Source organism: Bufo gargarizans, chromosome 7 (assembly GCF_014858855.1).
Source record: "Bufo gargarizans isolate SCDJY-AF-19 chromosome 7, ASM1485885v1, whole genome shotgun sequence".
NCBI lineage: Eukaryota > Metazoa > Chordata > Amphibia > Anura > Bufonidae > Bufo > Bufo gargarizans.
In genome coordinates, this window is record NC_058086.1 from 23,125,199 (window position 1) to 23,150,705 (window position 25,507).

At 46.5% G+C, this 25,507-nt stretch overlaps 1 protein-coding gene across 1 annotated transcript; it reads right to left on the reverse strand.

The window, feature by feature from the left end:
• Positions 1 to 98: 98 nt before the first annotated feature.
• MKRN2 (makorin ring finger protein 2) lies at positions 99 to 24,497 on the reverse strand. Its single transcript, XM_044301882.1, has 8 exons — positions 24,355 to 24,497; positions 21,770 to 21,898; positions 19,889 to 20,058; positions 18,874 to 19,181; positions 12,263 to 12,477; positions 11,898 to 12,008; positions 10,647 to 10,791; positions 99 to 682 (listed from the first exon to the last, which is right to left on the reverse strand). Exons 1-8 carry the CDS (start codon positions 24,378 to 24,380, stop codon positions 536 to 538), a joined length of 1,251 nt encoding a protein of 416 aa, XP_044157817.1. The 5' UTR covers positions 24,381 to 24,497; the 3' UTR covers positions 99 to 535.
• Between the last annotated feature and the right edge of the window lie 1,010 nt (positions 24,498 to 25,507).

Here is a 25,507-nt window from a genome sequence, read left to right on the forward strand (position 1 = left end):
GTAGATCAGAAGATAAAACATCTCAAGATTTTAGCCCAGACACATGAAGGGCTTTGAACTAAAAGCTTATGAACCAAATAAAAGAATGCAAAAAAGGAAAAGCATTAAGAAATTTCATCTAGAAAATTTAAATATGATCTGGTACATAAGAAACAAGTAACATTACTGGACAGTCTGACATGCAATAATTGTTAGATGAAAGATCTCTTAGCATGTTCACTTCATCCAAACATGATGACACAAGTGGCTGCCAGATACTTCCCACTACTGCCACCATCCCGTTCCAGTAAGCATCTGGCATGCCCCAGACACTAATGATGTCCTCAGGGCAGCTTTCTTTTTACATTATCATATGTACTAAATACAAAATATTGACCGGCTATGTAAGAACCTGACAGGGCGAGACTCCCAGACTTGGGACAAGATCACAGAGCGGCTCGGTTTTATTTTCTTGGAGGAAAGGACACTTGGTTCAGCCATCATCATCACACTAATCCCATACAGCCTCTATTCTATACTCTCTAATAAATACATTTCAGTTAGAAGAGGAGGCGTCTTGCTGGTCGGCTCCTGACAGCTGCATGAACAGGTCTCCAAGCTCAGCCACTTCATCATCGGTGGTGGGGGCACTGCGAGTTTCTCGATCTTGGATAAAGTCCCATAGCCTGACTGCATTGAAGAACTGCAATAAAATACAAACATTATATGAGCAAGAACAAGAGATAAAGATGTACTACAGCACTAACATCCCATATTAGCTGCCACCAGGCAGCAGACATCTATAATCTGCTGGTTTTAAAATTCAGGCTATATCAATATAAAGACGTATTCCCTATCCACACAATAAATGGTATGTCTCTGGTGGGGGCTCCAACTGCTGGGACCCCAAAGTTCATGAAAATGAGGGGGTCCCAAATGAACAAAACAGTGGCATTTCTATAGAAAATGGATTGTATGAACACCAGTTCCTGATAATTGGCCCGTGTAAATGTGCCAGCTGATCTGACCGTCACTGTCCCGCACCTCATTGCCTGTCAGCAGCAGGGCTGTGGAGTCGATAGATAAATGCTCCGACTCCTCAGTTTTTTGTACTTCCGACTCCGACTCCTCTGTATTTAATATGCGAATGTATTTTATACATTCCTTGAAGGAAAGAAAGAAGTTCTTCTAAGCTCTTCTAGCACAGAGAGGTAGTTGGGCAGAAGCTGCTGCCTTCTCCTTTGTGTGCTGATCTTCTGCTGAAGACAGGGCAGTGGGAGGATCCAGGAAAAGGACATTTATTTTAAAACATGGATTTCCCTAGAAGAATCCCATAGTCATGTTTAAAGTTTAAGATAACATTCTGAGTTTACACGTTTTATAGCCTTAGCTGAATGACAGCAGTTTTTCCAATGGTTTACAGCAGGGATGTCAAACTCGTGGCCCTCCAGCTGTTGCAAAACTACAACTCCCATCATGCCTGGGCTATGAGCTGTGCGCTGCGATTGGCCAGCAGTGCAGCAAGGGACACGCCTCCTACAAGAAATCAGTCAGAGGGAGCGCAGACACCGGAGGCTATACCGGGCGAACGGAGCGGCGCCCAGACTTAGTAGTAAGTGCAGGGGGACCCCTGCTCTGCCCACAGGTATAGTTAGTTTTTCGTTTGTAGAGTAGTGAAAGGTCCTCTTTAACCATGGGTATAGCTGTTGCCACTAGGAGGCGACACTAAGCACAAAAGGTATGAGCTTCTCCCTTCATCTATACCCTTCCTACAGGGACTAAGCTAAGTCAGTAGGAGAAGAAAACAAAACAAACCAAAAAAAAGGAAAACCAAAACTATGTACAAACACAGAACCACATAGGCCATAAGAGGCCTGTAAAAGAGAGAACAGGTCGGAGCGGTGTCCCCCAATGAACAGAATAAAAACGGATTTTACAGTAAGTACAAAAATCTAGTTCTCATCTGTATCATTGAGGACACAGGCTTGAGCATGGGACATTACAGAGCAGTCCCAAGGGTAGGCATAAACAAGAACCCTTCGGCCAATCAAAGAACCGCCGTCTGCAAAACTCTATGCCCTAGAAAAGCATCAGAAGACGCAAAAGGTGTGTACTCTGTAAAATTTTGAAAAGGTGTGCAAAGACGACCAGGTAGCTGTCTTGCATACCTGAAGGGCGAAGCCCCATGATGCACTGCCCAAGAGGCCCCCACTGCCCGAGCAGAATGAGCAGTAACCCCAAATAAATCCATGGGGAATTTATTTTACGCAGTCAGCCCTCTGGAATGACGAACAGGGAATCCATCCGCTGGAAAGATGACGTCTGGGACAGATAGATGTGAACGGCTCGTACTAAAATCCAGAGAGTGTGGAGCGACTGCTCACAAGGATGAGATGGGGCAGGAGAAAAGGAAGGTGGAATGATCTTTTTATTGAGATGGAATGCTGACAACCTTCTGAAGGAAGGACTGAACAGGGCAAAGGACTACTTTGTCCTGATGGAGGATGCGCAACCCCCTGCAGAAAGGTCCGAACCGCAGAAAGCAAAGCCAATTTCCGCTGAAAAAGAATGGAAAAAGAGCCGAAACTTGCCCTTTGAGGGATCAATCCCCTTGATTGGGAGGGAGCGCTCCTCGCATGACCACACGCCTTGACCAGATAGCTTTCTCAACACTTTTCCCCCAACCCCGGAGGCTTGCGTCCGTTGTCGGCACCGTCCAACGGAGAGGAAGGAAAGAGCGGCCCAACATCAGGGAAACCAACCACCACCTGAGGGTCCAGCGGCAGGGAGACGTATGAGTCGATCCAGGGAGGCTGGAGAACAATCCCAATTGGTTAGAATGGCTCGCTGAAGAGTCCTGGTATGGAACTGAGCATAGGGAACTGCTTCAAAAGGCAGAGACCATGTGACCCAGAGCTCGCATACAGCGACGAATGGGAAGAGGACAGGGCCGCAACAAGGGGAGAATCTGAAGATGGACAGTTGGCCTCAAAGGTGTCAAGTAACATGCCTAGAAAGGTTAGCCGCTGAGATAAAGACATGACTTTTGCCGATTCAGGATCTATCCGAAGCGTTCCAGGGTGTCCAGGACTATGCGTAGGCTGTCTGCCGTTGCCAATGACGAAACCTTTATCAGGATATCATCTGTGTAATGTCACTATACCCATGGAATGGAGCAGGGCCATGACTCTCGGTTTGGGAACAGGCCATCTTCTTGGAGCCTGTGTCAGCACATCAAGAGACCATCTTGACCAGCGATTTTGCGCCTGAGCAGAATCTACTTCACTACAAACATCCTTCGTGAGGACTGGACATCCTATCCGAAAAACTTCCTTTGCAGCTGCAATCCTGGTGAATAGGTCAAAATGCACATAAGTCTTCAATAGGGTTGTGCCTATCACTAGCACAACCGTATAATGTGAGCCTCCTGATTTTTTATTATCTTATATCTTGATCGAACCTACTACCCTATTCTGCGCCCCCCCCTTCTCTCTTCGCTCTATTCCCCTCGATACGAGCTGAATTTATATACGTCCAACACTGAGCACCTTCAAAAAGACTCTGGGAGCTGTGGCCAGGCCGAACAGGAGGGCCACAAACTGGTAGTGAAAGGAACCCACTACGAACCGAAGAAATTTTTGGTGACTGACGCAGATGGGAACATGAAGATAAGCGTCCTTGATGTCTATTAAGGACGGGTACTCCCCCGGTTCCATGGACGCAATGACCATTTCAGGGACTCAATCCGGAAGCGGCGGAGCCGAAGGAAGCGGTTGAGTGCCTTGAGGTCCAGAATGGGACGGAATGTTTCCTCCTTTTTGGGGACCACAAAGATTAGCGTAGAACCCACGAAAATGGTCTTGCGCAGGAACCAGGATGATCACTCCCTGCAGCAAAAGTGTGTGAATAGCCTGAAAAGATTTCAATTACTTACCAGTAATTGGTTTTTCCTCTAGCCCCCACAGCGGCACGACAGGAGGATACCCCGCCTCCCCAGGGACAGGAAACAACGTGGAGATCTTTAAATACTCCCCTCCCCTTACCTGCTCCAGTAAATAACCGAGAAAACTCTGGAATGGATGCAACAAAATTAATCTTTATGTATTATTGAGAATTAGACAAGGATACTCTCCAAGAAAGACAAAACAACTTTTTCCTTCTTTCATCCTTTTTCTTTTTTTTGTTAAATAAAAGTTAGAATAATCATTGGGAGGGAAATTCCCCGTGCCGCTGTGGGGGCTAGAGGAAAAACCAATTACCGGTAAGTAATTGAAATCTTTCCAAACACCCCCACAGCGGCACGACAGGAGGAATAACATAGGAATCCCATATCAGGGGGGGACAACAGCAGATAACACTCTGCGAGCAAATGATAATTCCCTGTTCTTCAACACATCTAACTGATAATGTCTAAAGAAAGTAGAAGGTGACGACCAGGTGGCTGCCTGGCAAATTTGTTCTAACAGAACCTCCGCTGATTCAGCCCAAGAGGCTGCTACAGATCGGGTTGAATGGGCTTTTAAGCCTGCTGGGGGAGGAACCTCCCTTAAGTCATAACAAGTCAAGATTGTCGATCTAATCCATCGACTAACGGATGCTTTGCTTGCCGTGTTTCCCTTATTTGGGCCTGCAAACTGAACAAATAGTCTGTCCGTCTTCCTGAGATCTTCTGTAGCATTTAGGTAGGCAAGAACGGCTCTTCTTACATCCAGGTTATGGAAGCGTCTTTGTTCCTGACTGCCTGATGGGGATCCAAAGGAAGGGAGGGACACTTCCTGGAGACAGTGGAACTTAGAGACCACCTTGGGTAAAAAAGAGGGAGAATGTCTCAGTACTATCCTATCATCCTTGATGGACAGGTACGGGGGCCTGTACGAGAAAGCCTGTATCTCCCCCACCCTCCTAGCCGAGGTGATGGCTATTAAGAAAACTGTTTTAAAGGTAAGCATCTTTAGAGATATTTCAGATAAGGGCTCAAAAGGGTTGTCTGATAAGGCTGCTAGGACTAGATTGAAGTCCCAAGGAGGGACAGTGGACCTCACTATTGGCTGTTTTCTCCGAGCTCCTTTCACAAATCTCTTAACAAGGTCTATGTCTGCTAATTTTATATCAAGTAAGGCACTCAAGGCTGATATATGGACCTTTATAGTGCTTACTCTTAGCCCCTTCTGAAGACCTGACTGGAGGAATTCTAGGACCTTAGTGACTATAAGGGGACCTCTGGAATCCCCCCTTGTAAATCTTCTGAAAGACTGCCAGATCCTGTCATAGATCCTCGAAGTCACCTTTTTGCGACTAAAAAGAATTGTGGAAATTACCGCGTCCGAGAGGCCCTTTCCTTTTAATATTTCCCGCTCAGTCTCCATGCTGTCAACTGAAGTTGTGTTGTCTTGGGATGCCATACTGGGCCCTGGTGAAGGAGATCCGGGATGTTTGGTAGATGCCACACGTCTCCTGCTGACATCCTCACTAGGAGAGGGAACCATGACCTCTTGGGCCAGTAAGGAGCAATCAGGATCAGATTGTGGTTCTCCTGAAGTACCTTTTGCAGCACCTTGGGGATTAACGCAAAGGGAGGGAAGGCATACAGGTTTACTCTTGGCCATGGGTGGGAGAGAGAGTCCACTATAAGAGGGTGATCTGAATAAGCCAGAGAGCCGAACTTCTCTACTTGTCTGTTTTGACGCGTGGCAAACAGATCCATTTCTGGAAGGAACCATGTTCGTGCTATCCGATGGAATATCCTTGGGTTTAAGGACCATTCCCCTTCTTTCAAGACATCTCTGCTGAGAAAATCCGCCACTGTATTGTCTTCTCCCCTTATGTGAACTGCCGATATTGATAGTATGTTTCTTTCCGCCCACTGGAAAATCTCTCTTGAGACCCTCGCCAAGGATGGGCTTCTTGTGCCCCCTTGTCTGTTCAGATAGGCCACCGCTGTGGTGTTGTCTGAGAGTATTCTCACTTCTTTCCCGTGGACTTCTGAGTGAAGGGCCTTCAAGGCCTCCCAGACTGCCCTTAACTCCTTCAGGTTGGAAGAGGCTAGGATCTGATTTTCTTGCCAGCCCCCTTGTATTACGGACCTGTCTGAAAAGGCCCCCCAACCGTTCTTGCTGGCGTCTGTAGTGATAGTGACTACATCTGTTTGCTGCCACGGGACGCCTGTGTTTAGGTTTTGGTTGATCAACCACCAATTTACGGAGTCTCTTACATATTGAGGGACTCTTACTCTCCGTTCTAGAGAAGCTTTGCTCTTGTCCCATTCCCTGAGCATGAAAGCCTGGAGGGTTCTTGAGTGAGCCTGAGCCCACTTTACTGCTGGGATAGCTGAGGACATTAGACCCAAGATTTTCATTATTGACCTGATTGTCACTCCTGATCTGCTGCGGAACAGCGTAAATTCCTGCTTGATAGTCTGGACTTTTTTCTGTGGGAGGAAGGTCCTCATGAGGCCTGAATCCAGCAGCATTCCTAAAAAGATCTTCCTTTTTTCGGGCTGGAGGTCTCACTTTTCTATGTTTATTAGCCACCCCAGGTCTGTTAGGCTCTGCTTCACTATTTCTATCTGTTCTAATAGGAGACTTTTTGATGCAGCGGCTATAAGGAAGTCGTCTAAGTACGGCACAACTAATATGCCCCTTAGATGAAGATCTGCTATCACCTCTGCCATCACTTTGGAGAAGACTCTTGGTGCTGACGTAATGCCGAAGGGGAGGACCTGGAATTAATAATGGAGTACCACCGAACCCCGCTGTACTGAAAATCTTAGGAATTTCTGATGCTCTCTGCAGATTGGAATGTGGTAGTACGCGTCGGTAAGGTCTAGGGTTGCCATAAAGGTGTTTCTCTGTAACAGATTTATAGTGGATTTTATGCTCTCCATCTTGAACCGTTTGTAGAGTAGATGTTGGTTCAGTCCCTTTAGGTTTATAATGACTCTGTATAAGCCGTTCGGTTTTTTGACTAAAAATAAGGGGGAATAATAACCTGTTCCCTGTTCTGCTAGGGGAACTGACGCTATGGCTTCTTTTTGTAAAAGGATTTTTACCTGATCTAGTATTAGAGCTTGGACTGGACCGGCTTTTTTGGTGATGTAGAACACCTCCTGGGGAAGAGTGGAAAACTCCAACTTTAGGCCTGATGAGACTACGTCCAAAACCCATGGGGAATTGGAGATATTCTCCCAGGCTGGAAGGAAGTACTTCAGCCTTCCTCCTACCCTGCATCTGGCGTCATTGCTTTGATGACCTTTGGCAGGAGTCAGAGGGGTTGAATAAAAACCCTCGACCTCTTCCCGAACGCCACCGGGGGGAAAAATCTCTTCTCTTTTGGTCCCGTCTGCCCCTAGATGTGGGAAAAAAACGTCTCTGACGAAAATTCTTTTGTTCCGAAGGAAACCCCTTCTTTCTGTCTGTGGCTTTATCAAGGATGTCGTCCAGTACTGATCCGAACACCCTATCACCTTCGCAGGGGATGCCGCAGAGTTTGTTTTTGGATGCCGCATCACCTGACCAGGACCTAAGCCATACTGCCCTTCTGGTAGAGTTTGAGAGGGCCGCTGACCTGGCTGCTAACTTAATAGAGTCGACCGAAGCATCGGCCAAAAATTTTGCCGCCTGTTTAAGAACTGGAAGAGAAGCTAAAATATCCTCTCTAGGGGTTCCTGATACTAGGTGCTCCTCCAGCTGGTTTAACCAGATAGACATGGACCTGGCTGTATATGTTGCGGCTACGCTAGGTCTAAGGATGGACATGGAAGCCTCCCAAGATTTTTTTAGTAGGGCCTCGCTTCTCTTATCCATTGGGTCTTTTAAGAGACCTAAATCCTAAAAGGGTAAGGCTGACTTTTTTGTAATCTTTGCTACGGGGGCATCCACCTTAGGACATTTGTCCCAAGAGGACGTATCTTCCTCAGCAAAGGGATATTTTCTTTTTAGGACCCTAGATACGCTTGGTCTCTTTTCCACATCGGTCCACTCTTTATTAATTAACTTTGTAATATTAGAGTGGAGGGGGAACACCCTCTTCCTTTTTTCTCCTAAGCCTTTAAACATTAAATCTTGTATAGTTTTGGACTGTTTAGACTCCTCTAGGTTTAGAGTTGCCCTAATGGTCTTTAATAATACTTCGGTCTCCTCAATGGAACAAAGAGGCTTCCCGGACTCATCTTCAGAGGAAAGAGGTTCAGACTCTGAGAGTTCCCCTTCATCAAGATCCACTTCCTGATATTCCGCCTCTAAAGTCGCAGGCATCTCAGCCATAGAAGTAGAAGGCTTCTGGGACGTAGCAGCTAGTCTTTGATCCACAGCGCTGCTTACTTCATCCTTAATAATATTTCTAATATTATCCAATAAGGAAGGAGACTCTTCTGCCACAATCTTTTCCAAACACTTGGTACAAAGGGCTTTTTTATACCCTGACAGTAGGGCCTTTTTGCAAATGGAACACTTTTTGACACGCTGGGCCTCAGATTTCTGAATTTCCCTGACCTATATTAGATATAAGTCAGAAAATTTGTTTAATAAAAAAAGGGGGGCTGCCTAGTCTGTAGAAAGGGAGAGGTACAGTCCCTTATCCAGTGCAGAAGGTCAGAAAACCTAAACCCCACAGTGAATCACAGGCAATATACATTCATTATTTCCCTCCAGAGGAGGGTAGCTTACCGGGCTGCCGGTCTGGGAAGGATTCGAGGGTCTGCGCATTGCGTCCTCTCCTGATGCCGACATGCTGCAGGCTGTTCTTAGGACACCGCCGATTCCCGCCGTTTTTTTAAAATCTGTGCAGGGAAGTGACGTCTAACTCCCGCGCTTGTGAGCTCACGCTTACGTGACCCGCGATCCTGTGGCTTCCTTCTCGCGATATCAGCGAGGAAGCGCTGCTCGGGGCTGCCTCCACCGGAGGATTTGTGCCTGGGAGACAGGGAGAACTGCACCGCAGTCCCAGATCCTGCTCCCCTAACGACCTGCCGGCGATCCTGCTGATGGGCGAAAGAAATCCCACCAGCGAAAAGAACTCCACGTCTTGCTCCCAGAGGGACAGGAAACAACTGGAGCAGGTAAGGGGAGGGGAGTATTTAAAGATCTCCACGTTGTTTCCTGTCCCTGGGGAGGCGGGGTATCCTCCTGTCGTGCCGCTGTGGGGGTGTTTGGAAAAAGGAATTTGCGGCAGAGGAAGAGGTCGGAGGAGACGAGAAATAAAAAATAAAATCGGGACAGGGGAACTAAATTCCAGCTTGTAACCCTCTGAGATGACCTCTCTCTCACCCAGGCATCCGAGATGTGAGCTGGCCAAACAGATGAAACAGATGAAGCCGGCCACCCACCCGATTGGAGGGCGCTCGAAGCTGCACGTCATGCAGAGGAGGTCTTGGGGTCATAGGACTTAGAGTCCTGTTGACGGGGACGCCAGGAAGGGTGAGGTTTGAAGGAAGGCTTGCGCTTCTGATCCGAGGCAGACTTGTCAGTTTGTCGCTTGGGGCTGGAAAAACTCTGAAAGGGGCGAAAAAGAGGTTTACGCTATTTTGACTTGTTGAAACAAACCCTGTTCTGTGGTAAATGAGTACTCTTACCACGTGTAGCGTCAGAAATGATGTTGTGCGGCATTTGCCAAAAAGTCTGCTGCCGGTAAAGGGGAGGGCCATCAGGGTCCGCTTTGAAGCATTATCTGCCGCCCGGCAGAAGAGCCATAGAGTAGGGCGAATAGCCCCCAAAAGGGCTGACGAGCAGGCCATTAGCCTGGCCATGTCCAGAGAGGCTTTACAAATATACGCACTGGCATGGGAGAGCTGCAGGGCAATATCGCAAGTTCCTCTAAGGGGTCCCCCGAGGAGGGACCGTGACGTAGATTGTTTGCCCACTCACCCATAGCTTTGCTCACCCATGTAGAGGCAAAACCCAGTTGCAGTGCTGTGCCCACTGCGTCAAAGGATGATTTTGTGAAAGATTGCAATTTTTTATCCCTGATATCAGAGAAAGAAGCCCCATCTGACATCAGGAGAAAGACGCATGGAAGGGACAAGGCTTCTATGGGGCTAATCACTCAAGGTAACCTGAGAAGGGGAGGGAGGAGGAAGGAGGGGAGCACTTTGGGGACCATAAATACTCACGCGTCTGGTGTCTTCTGCCCCCCTGGCTCCAGCCAGATCACAACCTTCGGTGTGCAGCCCTTTGGGGAGGGCCACTACACCGGAAACAGAGGGGACTTGTAGTGGGTGGCCGTGGTGATCCGAAGACTGGCGAGTCGCAGAGGCTTTACGAACCTCTGGTCCTCCTTGACTTCTGGAGACTGGGAAGACTCAGCGGGCGGGAGTGCAGGCAGCTAGGACTGCCTGAAATCCCGCTAGAAGAAAAGAAATCAAAAAAGGAAAAAATTTGCAGACTTGCAAAGCTTAGTCCCTGTAGGAAGGGTATAGCTGAAGGAAGGAGCTCACACCTTTGTGCTTAGTGTCCGACTCCTAGTGGCAACAGCTATACCCATGGTCAAGCCTGTATCCCCAATAAACGCAAGAGAAATATGTGCACTTTTTGTATCATAGAGGAAGTATTGTAAAACCGAAGCAACAGTGAGTAGTGCATTTTTGCTCACCACCGGATGGTGATTTACTGCCTGTGTAAATGGCACTTAGTGAAAGCAGGAAAAAATGATAAACGAATGGCTATAGCTCTTACCCTCACTGTGCCTTCGGATCCAAGCTGTTTTCGTGGTTTCTCTGGATCTGCTTTAGTACCATCAGGGTATGCATGCAAGTACATGCACTTACCCCCAAATGGGCAGGTGCCACGTCCCTGATCAAAATACTTGCATGCTTTCTTACTAAAATAGAAAAATACATATTTTCGTTAAACTAAATAGATATAAAAGATTCATAAGTTTCTCACATACTCTAACAAGCGATGCCTGGCAACGGTGGTATACACCACAGGATGTATGCAGTGCTGGGGATGAAAAGCAGCCAGCCATACTGTAGCATACATAAAGGTGGCCCCAGATGTAAAGATACACTTTAGTTAGTGAGTGCTCCATAACAGGACATCAAAGCAAACTATAGGATTTTAAGTTGCTATACAGATCGCTGTGGTCTAATGTTTTGTACAGTACTGCAGAATATGCACATATTGTACAGATATTTACCACGTTTACATTTTGTACATTACCCAACATTCTCAGTTGATGACAGTGCAACAAATTATTATTTGCTAGGAATCATTTTACGAAGGCCCATTTTTTTTTCAATTTACCCTCAACTGACAATATATTTCCATCAGATTGTCCCCAGACTACTCCACTCATTCTTAGATGGGAAAATTATCTACATGTCTATGGCCACCTTAGATCATGTTTTTGTCTCCTATTTCATTGACTCTTGTGGTTTCTATGTTTAGTATTGCGCTGAGGCTATTGTAGCATATTTCAAGTTAGATTTCTTGCACGTGGTTGCATGTATTTGTCATCTGTATCAGAATAATTCAGTATGTTAACTCGGGATAGGTCATTAATATCTGATCAGTGGGGTGGACTGCCAGGACCCCCATGGACCAGCTGTTTAGGAGGGGCAGCAGAGCATAGACGAGCACTGATGCCTCTTTACAGTATACCAAGCATAACAGTGTATATTGTATAAAGGCTGTTCTTGGGTTAAATCTGACATGTATATTACAAGAGGATCCACAGCAGAAAACCAGACTCCGATTTCGGCCACTAGTGTGCCGTAAACCCGTGTAAGCATTGCCCACATTAACAATCCATGGGGCTAATGTGCAGTTTTTCATTGTGGAGTGTGCTGCGGATCCCATGCAGATTTTTCCCCTGCATGTGAATGGGATTGGATATAATTCTCTCTTGCACTAGATGCAAAAGGGTAGAAATCCTCATCAAATCCTGATCTTGTGAAAAGAGCCTTACCCAATTATCACACTCACCCCATTCCTTGCTTAAAAGCCTCAATAAGTTCATCCTTCTTGCACTGATCTTCTACCCAGTATATGCTGGGGATCACAAACTCCGATATGACACGGCATTCTGGACATGACCTGATGAGGAAACAAGATCGTTATATAGCTAGACCTGACTCGGATTGGTTTGCTATCCCTAGTGAACAAGTGACCCCTCTTGATGCTGCTACCTTCCACAGAACATCTGGATTTGGGGAATGATCACTGCAGTACATTGTGTAACAAGAGAGGGGCAGCACTGAGCACGATGTCTCTAATTCCTTATAAGAATATTGAAGGGTCACTACCATACCGCACTCCTATGTTTGTTAAAGTCTCAGGGTGACACTCACTTTATAACCGGGTTCTCAAACTGTTTGGCACATCGCCACTGTCTGATGCAGGAGAGGCAATACGTATGACAGCAGTTCGACAGGATCCCAAACCTTCGCTCAGAGGGGGAAGCTTTTTCATACACAATCTCCATGCAGATACTGCACACTTTATCCTGACTGGCCTGGAAAGCAAAAGCCTTTTCCATCTCGTGTTCAAAGTTCGCCATGCACAACTGGAGGAGAAAGCAAATATATAAGTGATAAAGCATGGTCCTACGAAGTGTAAAAAAATAAAAATACAGTAAAGGGTCTCTCTGGAAAGAGGGTAACATTTTAATAACTGCACCCCCTGGAGCCAGAATGCTGGAGAGCAGCACTTTGGCTTGAAGGGGTTATCTCACTTCAACAAATGGCATTCATCATGTAGACTAATGTATTGTGATTGTCCATATTGCCTCCTTTCCTGACTAGATTCATTTTTCCATCACATTATCACTGCTCATATCCAGGGATTACAGCCACTGCTGCAGCGCAGATACAAGGTTGCCAGGACCGGGACTGCTGTGCACGCATGCCTATGTGCACTCCCATGGTCCCATCCACCAGAGAGGCCAGCGCTTTTTCCTACAGTATGCAAGCATGGCCACTGCCACTGGGTTGTAGGGTAGTCGTAACTAGATGTTACAGCCAAAGTCGCTTCATTCAAAACTTCGGAATAATACTGTACGGAGATTCATCTCCCTACAGTATTGTAATGTATGGGCTCCGATGAGCCAAAGCCACTTATTCGCGGAGTCGCACGAGACTTCGTTGAATAACTTCAGTAGTTGATTTTCAAACCACTTTAAAACTTGGAAACTAGCTCGGCTTTGGTTCCGACTGGTACCTCGGAACCGATGCAGAGTTTGTTTCCCCAGTTTTAAAGTAGTTTTCCACTTTACATTATATGAAATTCTCTTTCTCATCTGTTGGGCGAATTCCCGATACACATTAGATTGTCAGCCGGTCCTGTCAAAACATATAGGGGCCTTTAATTTACATATATGTTTTACTAGATGCTGGTGTTTCAGAGATAAAAAGGTTCAAAAACAAGTTGGGAATGAGGAGTAGGGTCACTGGGGTGGCTTCTTCCTCCATGGCTTAGCTAGACTGACTCCTTGTTTGTTTATGGACAGAGAACGGTCAGTCAAGCCTAGCAGGCCAGGGGAAACCAGTAGAGGGCTGCCCCCAAAACAACCTCTCCGCGTTTCTGACTCATTTTGAAACTATGCTGCAGCATTTCAGAGTACAGGGTGGGCCATTTATATGGATACACCTTAATAAAATGGGAATGGTTGGTGATATTAACTTCCTGTTTGCGGCACATTAGTATACAGGTCCTTCTAAAAAAATTAGCATATTGTAATAAAGTTCATTATTTTCTGTAATGTACTGATAAACATTAGACTTTCATATATTTTAGATTCATTACACACCAACTGAAGTAGTTCAAGCCATTTTTAATATTGATGATTTTGGCATACAGCTCATAAAAACTCAAAATTCCTATCTCGAAAAATTAGCATATTTCATCCGACCAATAAAAGAAAAGTGTTTTTAATACAAAAAAAAGTCAACCTTCAAATAATTATGTTCAGTTATGCACTCAATACTTGGTCGGGAATCCTTTTGCAGAAATGACTGCTTCAATGCGGCGTGGCATGGAGGCAATCAGCCTGTGGCACTGCTGAGGTGTTATGGAGGCCCAGGATGCTTCGATAGCGGCCTTAGGCCTCATGCAAATGACAGTTTTTTTTTTTAAGGTCCGCAAAAACGGGGTCCGTAGGTCCGTGATCCGTGACCGTTTTTTCGTCCGTGGGTCTTCCTTGATTTTTGGAGGATCCACGGACATGAAAAATGAAAAAAAAAATCGAAGTCAAGTTTGCCATTGAAACGATAGGAAAAAACGGACACGGATGACAATCTTGTGTGCATCCGTGTTTTTTCACGGACTCATTGACTTGAATGGGTCCGTGAACCGTTGGCCGTGAAAAAAATAGGACAGGTCATATTTTTTTCACGGCCAGGAAAAACGGATCACGGATGCGGCTGCCAAACGGTGCATTTGCCGATTTTTCCACGGACCCATTGAAAGTCAATGGGTCCGCGAAAAAAAAAAAAAAACTGAAAACGGCACAACGGCCACGGATGCACACAACAGTCGTGTGCATGAGGCCTTAAGCTCATCCACAGTGTTGGGTCTTGTGTCTCTCAACTTTCTCTTCCCAATATCCCACAGATTCTCTATGGCAGTGATGGTGAACCTTTTAGAGACCAAGTGCCCAAACTGCAACCAAATACCCACTTATTTATCGCAAAGTGCCAACACGGCAATTTAACCTGAACACCAATATAGTATATCTTTTATGTACTTTATCATATAGCTATAATAGCTTAATAGCCTACATTCAGTGTGCTGCCTGTGCTGTTCATAGTGCGTCCTGTGCTGATAAATGGCAGGAAAAGTCAAAAGCATATTGGTACGCCATAGTTTTTCCTGGGTGCGGGTGCCCACAGAGAGGGCTCTGAGTGCCGCCTCTGGCACCCGTGCCATAGGTTCGCCATCACTGCTCTATGGGGTTCAGGTCAGGAGAGTTGGCAGGCCAATTGAGCACAGTAATACCATGGTCCATAAACCATTTACCAGTGGTTTTGGCACTGTGAGGAGGTGCCAGGTCGTGCTGAAAAATGAAATCTTCATCTCCATAAAGCTTTTCAGCAGATGGAAGCATGAAGTGCTCCAAAATCTCCTGATAACTAGCTGCATTGACCCTGCCCTTGATAAAATACAGTGGACCAACACCAGCAGCTGACATGGCACCCCAGACCATCACTGACTGTGGGTACTTGACACTGGACTTCAGGCATTTTGGCATTTCCCTCTCCCCAGTCTTCCTCCAGACTCTGGCACCTTGATTTCCGAATGACATGCAACAGTCCAGTGCTGCTTCTCTGTAGCCCAGGTCAGGCGCTTCTGCCACTGTTTCTGGTTCAAAAGTGGCTTGACCTGGGGAATGCGGCACCTGTAGCCATTTCCTGCACACGCCTGTACACGGTGGCTCTGGATGTTTCTACTCCAGACTCAGTCCACTGCTTCCGCAGGTCCCCCAAGGTCTGGAATCAGTCCTTCTCCACAATCTTCCTCAGGGTCCGGTCACCTCTTCTCGTTGTGCAGCGTTTTCTGCCACACTTTTTCCTTCCCACAGACTTCCCACTGAGGTGCCTTGATACAGCACTCTGGGAACAGCCTATTCGTTCAGAAATTTCTTTCTGTGTCTTACCCTCTTGCTTGAGGGTGTCAATGATGGCCTTCTGGACAGCAGTCAGGTCGGCAGTCTTACCCATGATTGCGGTTTTGAGTAATGAACCAGGCTGGGAGTTTGTAAAAGCCTCAGGAATCTTTTGCAGGTGTTAATTAGTTGATTCAGATGATTAGGTTAATAGCTCGTTTAGAGAACCTTTTCATGATATGCTATTTTTTTTAGATAGGAATTTTGGGTTTTCATGAGCTGATGCCAAAATCATCAATATTAAAACAATAAAAGGCTTGAACTACTTCAGTTGTGTGTAATGAATCTAAAATATATGAAAGTCTAATGTTTATCAGTACATTACAGAAAATAATGAACTTTATCGCAGTATGCTAAATTTTTTTAGAAGGACCTGTATGTGAGGGGGGAAACTTTTCAAGGTGGGTGGTGACCATTGCGGGCATTTTGAAGTCGGCCATTTTGAATCCAACTTTTGTTTTTTCAATAGGAAGAGGGTCATGTGACACATCAAACTTATTGGGAATTTCACAAGAAAAACAATAGTGTGCTTGGTTTTAACGTTACTTTATTCTTTCATGAGTTATTTACAAGTTTCTGACCACTTATAAAATGTGTTCAATGTGCTGCCCATTGTGTTGGATTGTCAATGCAACCCTCTTCTCCCACTCTTCACACACTGATAGCAACACCGCAGGAGAAATGCTAGCACAGGCTTCCAGTATCTGTCGTTTCAGTTGCTGCACATCTCATATCTTCACAGCATATGCTGCACCTTAAACGACGGATACTGGAAGCCTGTGCTAGCATTTCTCCTGCGGTGTTGCTATCAGTGTGTGAAGAGTGGGAGAAGAGGGTTGCATTGACAATCCAACACAATGGGCAGCACATTGAACACATTTTATAAGTGGTCAGAAACTTGTAAATAACTCATGAAAGAATAAAGTTACGTTAACACCAAGCACACTATTGTTTTTCTTGTGAAATTCCCAATAAGTTTGATGTGTCACATGACCCTCTTCCCATTGAAAAAACAAAAGTTGGATTCAAAATGGCCACCATTGTCACCACCCATCTTGAAAAGTTTCCCCCCTCACATATACTAATGTGCCACAAACAGGAAGTTAATATCACCAACCATTCCCATTTTATTAAGGTGTATCCATATAAATGGCCCAGCCTGTAGAACACAATTGTTTGTAATGAGGGGGTCTGTTGGGATTTCATGCAGCCAGTGGTTGAAGTACCATTATTGTCCTAACAGGTTCCCTTCACCACATACCTCCATAGTAATTCATTCCCAAGAAATCATTGATATTGATAGGTTTTTGGTGTGAAAAGGTCATCGTCAAAGGGTTCACTCATTAGGCCCCTTTCACACAAGCGAGTTTTCCGCACGGGTGCAATGTGTGACGTTAACGCATCGCAGCCGCACTGAATCCTGACCCATTCATTTCAATGGGTCTGTGTACATGAGCTTTTTTTTTACGGATCAGTTCTGCGTTGCGTAAAAAATGCAACATGTTCTACATTCTGCGCTTTTCACGCAGCCCTGGCCCCATAGAAGTAAATGGGGCTTCAGTGAAGAAAGTGCGGATGCAATGCGGTTTTCACTGATGGTTGCTAGGAGATGTTGTTTCTAAACCTTCCGTTTTTTTATCACGCACGTGAAAAAAAGCATCAAAACGCATTGAACTCGCGTGGAAAAAACTGAACACAATTACAGACAAAACTGACTGAACTTGCTTGCAAAATGGTGCGAGTTTCACTGAATGCACCCAGACCTAATCCGTCACGCTCGTGTGAAAGGGGCCTTATTGCGTCCAGCCCAGCCTCCCCAGCTTCAGTGACAGGACCAGGCAGGGGAGATTTAGGCCCCTTTCAGACGAGTGAGTGTCACGCTGCGGACACACAGCGCAGCACCCATCCTGAACGCCCAGCACTGCCAGGGTTGCATAGCATTAGATTGATTTATGATGCTATGTAACCCTTAGAGGTCTAGAATGTATTGGATAACACTGACAGCATTATGTCAGGGTTATCCAATACATTCCAGAACTGTAAGGGTTACATAGAATGATAAATCAATTTAATGATATGTGACCCCGTAATAAGTGCTGGGAGTTCAGGACGGTGCTGCGCTGCGAGTACAGTGCGTGACACTCGCTCGTATGAAAGGGGCCTTAAAGGGAACCTGTCATCAACTTTATGCTGCCCATACTAACAGCAGTATAAAGTAGAGACAGGTGAGTTGATTTCAGCGGTCTGTCAGTTAAAAGTTAAAGGGAACCGGGATTTTGTGTATAGAGCTGAGGACATGGGTTGCTAGATGGCCCATCCGCAATACCCAGTCCCCATAGCTCTGTGTGCTTTTATTGTGAAAAAAACAAAAAGATTTGATACATATGCAAATTAACCTGAGAAGAGTCCTGTCCCTGAATCATCTCAGGTACAGGACTCCTCTCAGATTAATTTGCATATGTATCAAATCGGTTTTTTGACACAATAAAAGCACACAGAACTATGGAGACTGGATATTGCGGATGTGCTAGCGGCCATCTAGGAACCCATGTCCTCAGCTCTATACACAAAATCCCGGTGACAGGTTCCCTTTAAAAGAAGTAAGTGATTGCAATCATTGCAGACTGGGCCTGGAAAAGACTGAGAAGAGTCCTGGTTATTCCTAATCTCCTCACCCACCTGCTGATGACTGACCGTCTTCTACCTAGTTTTCACACTTTCTCTCTAGGAGAGAACTGCCAATCATCAGCAGATGGGTGAGAGTGCAGGAGATTAGGAATAACCAGGACTCTTCTCAGGTAGATTTGACTCTTCTCAAGGCCTGGGCTGCAGCGATTATGGATCTGGTTCTCAGCAACCACTTACTTTTAGCTCATGAGTGACACACCGCTGACATCAGCATTTCTGTCACTATTTTATGCTGCCCTCAGTGACATCAGCATAAAGTTGATGACAGGTTCCCTTTAATCTCACTCGGTCCTGTGTTCTTACATGTGCGGCGGAGCTTTGGGGATCAACACGCTTGCTAGTGCTGCGTAGTAAGGAGCAGAGCTTTTGGTGCAATGAAATGCAATGGTGATGTCTTCGTTGCACCAAACCGCTCAATTGCATATAAAAGAAAAATCACTGATTTCTCAGGAATGCAGGCATGGATTGGAAGGAAAAGCAGTGGTATCAGGAGACAAAAGCACGCCTGGCACTTGATTTGTCTTACTATGGAGGCATGTCATGACGGAACCCTTTAACCTTGAGGTGTTAATGAACCTTTAACTGAAATAAAGACTATGACCTCCCACGCACCTTTTCGTGGGATTTTCTCTGTTCCTGGTCATAAGGATGAAGTACTTGCAGACTGCAGATTTCACACACATCTCCATGGATATAGACACAGCTTTCCCCATAGTGACATGTCCCAGCAGCTGCATAGGGACAAAGCTGGTATGGGTCTTCATAAGGGGCAGCTGTTTCCACGTCTTCTAATCCAGTACGGATGGCTTCCAGGTAAGAATGTGGCTTTGCTAACTCATCACCGCCTTCTGCATCGCTGCAAGATTGTGGGTTGTGAACTGGATTGACTTGGTTCTTGTCGTCTGACGGTCCACATAGATCTAGTGTGAAAAAAAAACAAGATACAGCAAATATCAGACCATGATCTTCCCATCAACTGGAAAAAAAATGTTGGGCTTTAGGAAAAAAGGCTCAGAATCCGGCGGTGCAGAGATCTCTTCATAGACTGAGGGTTTCGCTATTGCCCAATGTAAGGGCTTATGAATACGAATGTGTGCGGCCTGTGCCCGTATTGCGGTCTGCAATATATATCGGCAACGGACGTGTGCGTTCCATATCACGGATGAAGACCCATTCAAGTGAATCCACAAAATAAGGAGTGGAGCAGAAGCCCACAGAAGTACTACGGAGCGCTTTTGTGGGATTTCAGTCCGTACTTCCGCACCGCGAAAGAAATAGGACATGTTCTATTTTTTTGCGGTGTGGACTGATTCTTGTGGATTGCGGACCCATTCAAGTGAACGGATCCACATCCACAAACTAGTACGCAGCTAATGCCCCTGCATTGCGCACCGCAATTTGTGCTTGTGTGCTTGAACCATAAGCCAGATCTGTTCCTGGCCTTACACAATCCGGTGTCGGGAAAGTGTATGAACAATTGCAACTTTCCTCAGCAACATCGCTGCTCACTGGAGGTTCCAGAACACGGATCGGAGATGGCAGGACTGGTTCCATTTCAAAAAGGGACTTATCCGGATGAGACTACCCCTTTAATGAGATGCTGCTTACTATAAACTACTGTACGTACCACGATCTCTCAAAACAAGGGACTTCTTCTCACGCTTGTGTGGGGTGCTCTGGGTGACAACTGGAGGAGTTTCCACCGCAGATGCTGACATGGGAGGAGCTTCCGCCATGGCTGCTGGGACATCTTGAGTATAAGTAACTAAAGGGCTTGAAGGCTTGACGTGATCATATCTGTAAAAGACAATTATATATACGTAGCGTCCACGCAGAAGACAGATTTCACCATGGCCACTGGAAATTTTTAATAAATACCTTGCTCTTTTAACCCCTTAGTGACCAGCCTCTTTTGGGCCTTACTGACCAAGCATTTTTTTTTCCTTTTTCATCGTCGCGTTCCAAGAGCTATAACTTTTTTATTTTTCAGTCTATATAGCTTATAGCTTTGGGAGGACTTGTTATTTGCGGGACAAGTTGAAGTTTTTAATGGCGCCATTTTGGGGTACACATAACCTTCTGATTAACTTTTATTAACTCTTTCTGGGAGGGAGATGGGAAAAAAAGCAATACTGTGACTGCGTTTTTACATTATACATTTTACGGCGTTAATTTTTCGGTATAAATAACATAATATCTTTATTCTCTCGGTCAGTACGATTACAGTGATACCAAATACATATAGTATTTTTTTTTTTTACATTTTACTACTTTTTTTGCAATAAACCCCCCCTTTTTTTTTTTTTAAGAAAAAAAAGTTTTTGCATTGCCGCTTCCCAAGACCCATAACTTTTTTTTACTTTTCTTTCTATGGGAGTTGTGTGAGGACTTGATTTTTGTGGGACGACTTGCATTTTATATTGGTATCATTTTAGAGTAAATGGCACTTTTGGATCGCTTGTTATTACATTTTTTCGGTGGCAACTAAGAATAAATTAGCAATTCTGTCTTTTTTTACGGCGTTCACTGTAGGGGATAATTTACATGATATTTATGTAGTCTGGGTCGTTATGGACGCGGCAATACCAAACATATTGGGAAGATTTTTTTATTTTTTTGCACTTTTTTTCATTGAAAAGCGTATTTTCAATGGAAAAAAAAATGCATAATTTTTTTTAAGGGGATTTTTTTTTATTCAACAAATGAGTTTTTTCCCCCTTTTTTTTTTTAAACACTTAACAGTCCCACAAGGGGACTATAACAGACAACTTTTTGATTGCTTTGCAAATGCAATGCACTATCCCTATATGCTATTCTAACATTGACCAGCAGGCTGTGCCAGAGAGGCGAAATTCCTCAAGGCTGGTCTGGGGCCTACATCAGACCCCAGGCAGCTTTCACACACATCGGCACCCTGCGATCGCATTTGCGGAGTGCCGATGGGAGACAGAGGGAGTCTGCTCCCTCTGTCAGCACTTTACATGCGCCATTGCCCACGGCATGTAAAGTGTTAAACAGCCCTGATCAGCACTCCTGCCGGTCCAGGCTTCGACAGCCGGGTCCCCGCTCTCGAAGCAGCAAAAAAATCAGCAGCCCAGCCTAAGGTCCCTTAGTGGCCGCAGTAAAAACACGTATGGGTGGTCACTAAGGTTACACCAAGTTTAGAAGTTATCCCCACCAATCCGGAGAATGGGGATCTCATTCACCCGATCTAATAGAGAAGCAAGTCAAGCATACGTCCTGCCGCTACATTCACTCTATGGGACCGCAGAGTGCTGTACTGCAGTATCTCTGGCATTTCCCTAGAGAATGAATAGGGTGGCAGGAAGCCACCTTCTGCTTAACTTGCCATCAGATCAGGGAAACAGAACCCCCGTTTTTGGGATCTGTGGGGGTCCCAACGATCAGACCCCATTTGAATATTTGCTCAACTGCGGCCCCAAAGTTAGTGCTTTACTTTTACTTCAACTTACCACAAAAAAAAAAAAAGGTATAACAAGCTCCATACCTACAGCGGGATCCGTAGGCGCACGTTCCTTTTTGGTAGAACCGGCAGATTGAAGACGGTTTACTGTTTGCTATGTCATGTGAGAACAGACAGCGGTTTCCCTCCCGACACACGCCATGTATGAAATACCTGAAAAAACAGAGGAGCAAAAATGAAATGGAGTGTGACGTGCACCAAGAGAAAATGCTAAAAATGGAGCTGGCCTTTGTGATCATCATACATTATGGTCTGACACACTGCTTTAAAGGGGTTTTCCCATCTGATACAATGGGGTCACATCGCTAGGATACGCCCCCACTAGATCAAGAACGGAGTGGGCCAATGTGTTGGCTGGAGGACTCCCGTCCGGCCACCACCAAGCGCTTCCCCCATAGAAGTGAAAGGGAGCGCACCGCGCATGACCGCCCACTGATTCCATTCCCTTCTATGGCACAGACGGAAATAGCAGAGCCGGCGCTTGGTTATTTTCGGTGGCCCCATAGAAATGGCTGGAGGGCAGCTGCCCATGCGCAGTGCGCCCTCCACTACTTTCAGAGCTCCGTTTAGGAGATAGGCCCCTAACGATATGCCCCCATTGTCTGAGATGAGAAAACCCCCTTTAAGGGGGTTGAACCCCCAGAATATTAAAAGAAGCCGTACCCTCCAGAATCCCCTTCCAATGATCATCAGGTCTCATCTGGATACACAGGTGACTGCTGTGGCCAGTGATTGGTAGAGTGCTCCCAGAGTCTAAACAGAGCAGCGGTCACACACGAAGGGCACATTCTGCAGCAAAGTCTGTGCCCTATAAACACTAAGCAGCACCAGACGTGGTCTACCACCGCTCCATTCAGACTGAGGAGGAACCAGGGCACTGTGGAACAAGGTTTAGAGACCATAGCCGCATAGTGATCAGACCTTTATCACCCAGCAACTTCATTAGAACATTTATTATAAAATATCCTCTCGATAGGTCATCAATATCCGAGCCCTAGCACCCCCGCCGACCAACTGTTTCAGGGAGTCTCTGCGGTCACCAGGGCTCTCGGCATCCCACCACGCACAGCGCCGCACATTGTATAGTGGCAGTGTTCTGACCTGCAACTAGGCCCCGGGACATCACCGGACATCGGGCACATGGCCTAGCTGCAGCTCAGCCCCATTCACGGAGATCGACAGGGGGCCCAGGGTGTTGGACAGCTCATCAGTAATAATTCCAGGATAAGGGCTCTTTCACACCTGCGTTATGGTCTTCCGGCATAGAGTTCCGTCGTCGGGGCTCTATGCCGGAAGAATCCTGATCAGTTTTATCCTAATGCATTCTGAATGGAGAGAAATCCGTTCAGGATGTCTTCAGTTCCGGAACGGAACGTTTTTTGGCCAGAGAAAATACCGCAGCATGCTGCGCTTTTTGCTCCGGCCAAAAATCCTGAAGACTTGCCGCAAGGCCGGATCCGGAATGAATGCCCATTGAAAGGCATTGATCCGGATCCGGCCTTAAGCTAAACGTTGTTTTGGCGCATTACCGGATCCGACGTTTAGCTTTTTCTGAATGGTTACCATGGCTGCCGGGACGCTAAAGTCCTGGCAGCCATGGTAAAGTGTAGCGGGGAGCGGGGGAGCAGTATACTTACCGTCCGTGCGGCTCCCGGGGCGCTTCAGGGTGACGTCAGGGCGCCCCACGCGCCATAGATAACGTGATCGCATGGCACGTCATCCATGCGCATGGGGCGCTCTGACGTCACTCTGGAGCGCCCCGGGAGCCGCACGGACTGTAAGTATACCGCTCCCTGCTCCCCACTACTACTATTGCAACCAGGACTTTAATAGTGTCCTGGCTGCTATAGTAACACTGAACGCATTTTGAAGACGGATCCGTCTTCAAATGCTTTCAGTACACTTGCGTTTTTCCGGATCCGGCGTGTAATTCCGGCAAGTGGAGTACACGACGGATCCGGACAACGCAAGTGTGAAAGAGGCCTTACCCGTTTACTACAAGTCAATTACTAATGTATTGTGATTGTCCATATTGTCTCCTTTGCTGTCTGGATTCATTTTTCCATCTCATCATACACTGCTCGTTTCCATGGTTATGACCACTCTGTAATCCAGCAGTGGTGGTCGTGCTTGTACACTATGGGGAAAAAGTGCTGGTCTACTCCACTAGAGAGGGCGGCTCCTATTCCTATAGTGTACACGCAGGACCACCACTGCTGGATTGCAGGGTGGGCATATGAGCAGTGTATAATGTCCCCCGGGGGTCTAATGACCCAAACTCCCATACGATCCATGCAGTGGAGCCGCTTCTGGACAAGGATTTGCGTTTCTCGTGGTCATCTGAACGAGACCTTATGTGTCCTGACGGCTCTGAGGTGAGGGTATGAGCTGGGAACACATGAGTGGTCAGTAGAGGGGCACATAGGACAGGTATGAGCTACACCCTGACCGTCTCCAGTGCAGGGTCCCTCCGCCAGTCTAGAGCCCTGTACACACATGTCCTCCACACACCCACACAGCGCAGAGTCCCGCCCACCAACACAACAGCACCCGGCTCCTCCAGTCAGTGCACGGCGCCCCCCTGCCCCCGGGACCGTCTCCTCACTCACCGGCACGTCACGTGTTTGGTGCTCATGTCTCCGACCGGACACCGGCTGCAGGCCTTCTATTGTCAAACTGCGCTCTTCAGAAGACTCCTCCCCTTTCTTCCACCTGTCCCCGCCCTACAGCTGCGGTCGCGCAATGACGTGAATAGCGGTGCAGCACAAGGGTTCTTCCGGCGAGAAACAGAGACAGCCGTGCCTTAGTTCCGGCCCACATTACTAACGCAAAACATGACAAACATTAACCCTTTCGGGACACGGCCTAGTTTTCTTCTCGTTTTTCCTTACTTGCCTTCCAAGAACTTGGAGGTTTTTTTTTTTTCGTTTTCACACAGTTGTATAAGGCTTTTTATATTTTTTTGGCAGGACAAGTATTTTTTGTTTAGTTTCCCATAGCTTGTATTGGAAAACGGGGAAAAATACTTTGTGCAGTAAAAGTAAATAAAAAGAAAAAAGGCAATTCCACTCTTTCACACCTGCGTTCTTTTCTTCCGGCATAGAGTTCCGTCGTCGGGGCTCTATGCCGGAAGAATCCTGATCAGGATTATCCTAATGCATTCTGAATGGAGTGAAATCCGTTCAGGATGCATCAGGATGTCTTCAGTTACGGAACGGAACGTTTTTTGGCCGGAGAAAATACAGCAGCATGCTGCGCTTTTTGCTCCGGCCAAAAATCCTGAAGACTTGCCGCAAGGCCGGATCCGGAATTAATGCCCATTGAAAGGCATTGATCCGGATCCGGCCTTAAGCTAAACGTCGTTTCGGCGCATTGCCGGATCCGACGTTTAGCTTTTTCTGAATGGTTACCATGGCTGCCGGGACGCTAAAGTCCTGGCAGCCATGGTAAAGTGTAGCGGGGGGAGCAGTATACTTACCGTCCGTGTGGCTCCCGGGCGCTTCAGAGTGATGTCAGGGCGCCCCATGCGCATGGATCACGTGATCGCATGGACACGTCATCCATGCGCATGGGGCGCTCTGACGTCATTCTGGAGCCGCACGGACTGTAAGTATACCGCTCCCCCGCTCCCCACTACTACTATGGCAACCAGGACTTTAATAGCATCCTGGGTGCCATAGTAACACTGAACGTATTTTGAAGACGGATCAGTCTTCAAATGTTTTCAGTTCACTTGCGTTTTTCCGGATCCGGCGTGTAATT

Bases quoted from the DNA above. Each gene is read 5' to 3' on its own strand.
- MKRN2 (XM_044301882.1), bottom strand. From the start codon at position 24,380: ATGAGCACCAAACACGTGACGTGCCG. The intron at 12,478-18,873 runs GTGCGTGGGAGG...TTTCTCCTCCAG, and splicing joins AGAGAAAATCCCACGAAAAG to TTGTGCATGGCGAACTTTGA. The intron at 683-10,646 runs GTAAGAGCTATA...ATTTTATTGCAG, and splicing joins GATCCGAAGGCACAGTGAGG to TTCTTCAATGCAGTCAGGCT.